Source organism: Eucalyptus grandis, chromosome 1 (assembly GCF_016545825.1).
Source record: "Eucalyptus grandis isolate ANBG69807.140 chromosome 1, ASM1654582v1, whole genome shotgun sequence".
NCBI classification, from domain to species: Eukaryota; Viridiplantae; Streptophyta; class Magnoliopsida; order Myrtales; family Myrtaceae; genus Eucalyptus; species Eucalyptus grandis.
Window position 1 is genome coordinate 38,979,115 of NC_052612.1, and position 5,069 is coordinate 38,984,183.

The 5,069-nt window shown below is 42.0% G+C and overlaps 1 protein-coding gene across 1 annotated transcript; it reads left to right on the forward strand.

The window, feature by feature from the left end:
• The first annotated feature begins 347 nt into the window (after positions 1-347).
• Positions 348-4,755, forward strand: LOC104441370 (UV-stimulated scaffold protein A homolog). The gene is made up of 3 exons (XM_010054504.3): positions 348-769; positions 1,421-3,171; positions 4,184-4,755. The coding sequence occupies exons 1-3, from the start codon at positions 590-592 to the stop codon at positions 4,185-4,187; spliced, it is 1,935 nt and encodes a 644-aa protein (XP_010052806.2). The 5' UTR covers positions 348-589; the 3' UTR covers positions 4,188-4,755.
• Positions 4,756-5,069: the final 314 nt, after the last annotated feature.

The window sequence follows — 5,069 nt, forward strand, 5'->3', positions numbered from 1 at the left end:
TTTTTTTTTTGGTCAGAATTCTAGCGGGGTTTTACATGTCCAGCTTATAGACTCTTTTTACTTGGAATCCAAAAAATAATCGACATTACTATTGAAAAGGAGAATAATTACCAACCACTCAATTATAAATCACCTTACATATATTCATAATTTAAGTGCGCGTGATTTTATTACTTATTATCCCGACCATCCCTCTACATTTGAAAAAAAATTTTTTTTTTTTATAAAACATGAGAGACTTAAAATGCATAGGATTTTGTTGGAATTAATGCTTGAGCTGAGTTTCACTTAAATATGCAAAAGTCAAATAAAAGAAGGGAAAAAAATTAGGAATTATGTGTTTTTTTACGAAATAAACCGACCTTCGTGTTTGCCCAATATCCGAAGCAGCAGTTGCGGTTTCGAAGAACTTCTTCTGCAAATCCAAGCTCGCGTCCCCGCATGGCGGCGTTCCCCTTCTTCTTCTCCCCAATCGCGGCTCTTCGATTCGAACGCATGCGGCCGTGATCGGCTCAGCTTCGATTCGAATCGTTCGTCGGTCCCCTCGCTTTGACACAAAATCCAGCAACCGGTCGATCGATTCTGGACGATGGAAGAGGAGGAGGAAGGCAGGGTGAGGCAGCTGATCGAGAAGGCGACCGACACGACCGCCCCGGAGGTCGACCCTCGCCTCCTCAAGGCCATCAAGTCCGCCGTCCGGCACTCCGATTCGGAGCTCCGGACCGCCGCGCGAACCCTCATGTCCCTCATGAAGCGGAACCACTCTCAGGTCCGCGACATATCGCCCCGTGGCTTCGATTTTTTTTTTTTTTGTTCCGTCGAATTTGACGTTCGATGTTAATGCCGCGCGTGCGTGCTGCGTTTCGTGGCTGTGCGGGATGGTGATTAGGATAAGGGGCGACGTAGATGGGTTTTTTTAGGGTATTGCTTGCCGGTTTGGGAATTCAATCGGTTGTTTCCTTTCGGCAGAAAGCGTATTGGCCGGGCTGTTTCCTGGTTTTAGTGGAAGTCCTTGAGATGTGGTAGGATTTTGTTATTGCCTTGAGAGTTTCGATAGGGGAATGGGGAAGGTTGATATCTTGGTCAGTAAGAGATTTCCGGTCTAAATCATCGAAAAAGAGCTGGCATGTGTAATTTTTAGTTATGTTAAATTTATGTTGGTGCTTGGGACTATAGTGTTTATAGCTCAATCGATCAGGCTCACCTGTCGCTTGAAGATGTAGGGTTTAAGTACACATTGTGGGATGAGTTTGAAAGTATATGTGATGCGACAGAGCATTTGAGTGCATAATGCTTCTTCGATGGCATAGACCCGTCATGTTGGCTTATGGGGGGTTGTTTTTTATTTTCTTTTCTTTTTTGTTGGTCTTAGATATATATGTCTTCTGTAGATTGCATTCTCACGCTTGATATTTCTCAGGTGCGGTACATGTCGCTGCTTATAATTGATGAGCTCTTTATGCGATCAAAGCTGTTCAGAACCCTTATTGTTGAGAACTTGGATCAGTTGTTGAGTTTCAGCATGGGCTTCCGGAAGAATATGCCGCTGCCAGCACCTCAGGCAGTTGCATCTCGTTTGCATTCCAAGGCCATTGAGTTTTTGGAGAAGTGGAATGCTTCTTTTGGTGTTCATTACAGGCAGCTTAGATTAGGATTTGATTACTGCAAAAACAACCTTAGGTTGCAGTTCCCTGATAGACAGGGAAATGCAGCTAGGATTCAACAGGAGAGAAGGGAAAGGGAGATTAGAACTCAAGAAATTTTACGCAAAAAATTCGAAACTCTCAAGGAAAGTTTTCCCTTGATAAAGGAAGAAATACAATCCACAGTGAATGAGATTGAGGAATGTCTTGATATAGTTACTACTAAGGAGGAGCCAGTGCCACTTGTCCCCCTTGATGATGAAGATTGTGATGATTTTCGTTCCCATGAAATCCTGCAGCTACGTCTTGCATCATTGAAAGAAGCAGAAAAGGTTCATGAGGATTTGGATAACAAAGTTTTGTTTGATGCGTTGAGGGAGCTGTACAGACTTCTGGTGACCAGGCATTTAGTTTCTGTACAACAATGGATCACTGTTGTTGTTAAAGTAGATGCAACAGATAACAGGCTGAGAGATTCGATTTTGAAGGAGTTAATCAACATTCAAAATAAGATTCAGTTAATGAAGAGGAAATGTGAAGAACTAGTTTCTGCTTTACCAACTACTGCAAAGCATGACCTAGAAGAGGAAGAAGATATCTGGGAAGAGGGAAAGATTGAACCAAGTGATAATGGGTCTTCAACAACACTGAGAGACCGATATGAAAATCCCTCTGTTCCATCAACAAGTGGGTTGAAAAGCATGACTTCTGGATGCAGTGTTGGAGAATCTGTTAGCATTAAGGCCTCCAATGAATCAGACGATGGAAAAAATCCTGCGAAGACTAAGCTCTTGTTAAAAGCTCCAGTAATGAGATGGGGCCCTTACTTGGATAATTGGGGTTCAAATAGTGGTGTCCTGGCTAATCAGAGGGGATTGGATGTGGAAAGCCATTGGGGTCGGGTAGACCATGATGCTGTTATTCCAGCAGAAAAAATTGCAGAGCTGACTGTTCAGGCAACTCTCTACGAGGAAGAGCAAGTAAATATCAAACCATGCAATGCTCCTTTAAGCAGTGGGGGCCTCTGTCAGAGAAGAGATTTAAAAGTTTGCCCTTTCCATGGACCCATTATTCCTCGTGATAGCGCTGGTCATCCACTTGACCAGAATGTCTCTGCAGATGGTAGAACTTGTGGCCTGGAGACTGATGTAGCGAAGCAGTTGGCAAAACAAGCTGTGAAGAATGTCAGGACTCGAGATAGAGAAGAAATAGAGAAGAGAATACATGACAAGCAATCTTTGAAACGTGCAAAGCTAGCTAAAATTCGAGAACACAATGAAGCAGTTCTTCGTGAAGCTGCGTTGGCTTCCACTTCAAGATCCGCAGCTATTGCAGAAGACATTGACAGTACTGATAAACCATCATCCAGAAAAAAGAAAGAAACACTTGCATCCATGCTGCGCAAAAAAGTGACGGCGAAAGATAGATTGTCTGAGAGACTTCTGAATGCCCGTACAGCAGATGCAACAATCAGGCAACTGAGGTCGGATGAAGATTCATGTTACAGAGAGGCTTTCCCAAACCAGTGGTAGATCAATGTTTTTCCCTTAATTTTAATGAGTTTGCTTCACAAGAAGTGTGTTGCTACAGTAGTGGCTTTCAATATATAGATGAAGACTGTAAACTTTGCCTGTCTATAGTACATCTTGTAGGCATATCGGAGATGATTGCTTTTCATATTTCTTCAAGTTAGCTGAGAATTAGGAATTAGACTGAAGGAACAATTTTTTGTTCAAGTCTTTTATTTTTGACACTTGTGAAATATCAATAAGAAATTAGATTGTATGTTTCCCTTAACAAGGTCTTTGTTGAGAAACACATATTTTATTTAGTCATTGACTTGTACAGTTGGGAACACTGTTAGTTGACCCTTGCATTCACATGTTAATAACCATGCATCTCATATGTGGCAGTGCACAGGTTTCCAGTGTGCAGTCCGAAATAATCTTGTTTTCATTGTGCTTGGTCGAGCTCTCTTTTTCGTGGTGCAAACTATGATTATGTCACACCATTGGAGTGCTTCTCTTGGGATGGTTTCTTTGCTAACTGGACCAGGAAAATGGTACCTTAGCCATGCATATCATTGTTGTAGGAGGAAAGTAAGATATTTTTCATGGCGGAGTCTGTTTGATATCTCTTCACAAACGTTCATAAATTGTTAAACTCTCAATAGATAATGATGGTCATTTCTGCATCCATCACCATCAAAGAAACCATCCTCTGCACTCTTGGTCTGGAAAATAGAAATAACTCATGTCTCTGATGTAGCAGCTATACGTCATGTATGCATGCAGTCCTGCATGATAACTCTGCTATGCAGCCAGATTAAATTTGTAACTTGTTCATGGGAGAAAAGGGATGAGAATCTAAATCTCGTAGATTTTGATACCTCTGCTATCACTACTGGAGCAAAAGATATCTTTCATCTTTCTAGATTGTTACTTCAAGAAATGGATGATTTGATGATTAGAACCCTGATCAATGAAATAGTTGACATGTGCTGGGACTTGGAGATGGTTGAAACTCTTCATGTGCTACAGGTGAAGGATAGGACAGGACAGGAAGTGCATGACCTGGCTTATGGTGGAAGAGGATTAGTGATTCTGTTACACGGCACTTTCTTCGTCGACAGGCACTGAAAGCAGGAACGCAACAAAAAAGCAGTTCGGATTAATCAGATGTCCACTCGGCACCTTCTTCGCCTGAATGAAGATGAGATATCATTGGCATAAGAGAAGTAGTGTGTGTCGCTTCATACCCAGAGGGCCAGAGAACCTGTGGCTTTGACATGAGACTGATTAACTATTTTGGTCACAGTCCTGAGATAGGATGCTGATCCGTTCTCTCCTTCTTAAGCGAGAATTTCTCCGGTCCATTTCAATTATGCCCTCCTGAATTTGACCGGAACGAATCTGTAAAAGCTGGCACATGATTGAATTGTATCGTTCGCGGTTAGTTTTGATGGGGTAATTTTTGGGCCCTTTTTTGTCTTTGCCGGTCTCCTTAATCCTTATCCTTTGAGGAGCTATTTTGCTTTCTCGCTTCTCATGGTTGAACTGGGAATCTTTGTTTCCTGTTGAGCAAGTGCGTCGAAGAATGATTTTGTTCGGTTTGTGGATGTTGCATTAATACATATATCTGCTTTAACCTACTTTGCTGTTGGGCCAAAATCACCTTTTAACCTACTTAACTCTTTTTATATTTCTCCTGGAGCCCCCCTTAGCACACTTTACTTTGGCCTAGTTTCCATGTTTCTCTTGAAAAAATGCTGATGTTCATCCTTTTTCAATCAGGAAGATTTATCCCTTTCCCTTCCCTTTTTGGCTCTGAAGAAAAAGGTGGGCATGGGCCAGAAATGGCCAAACTAGGACTCGGCACATGAGAACACAATGCTGTAATTCCTTAAGAAAATGCTTGGATTCGGAC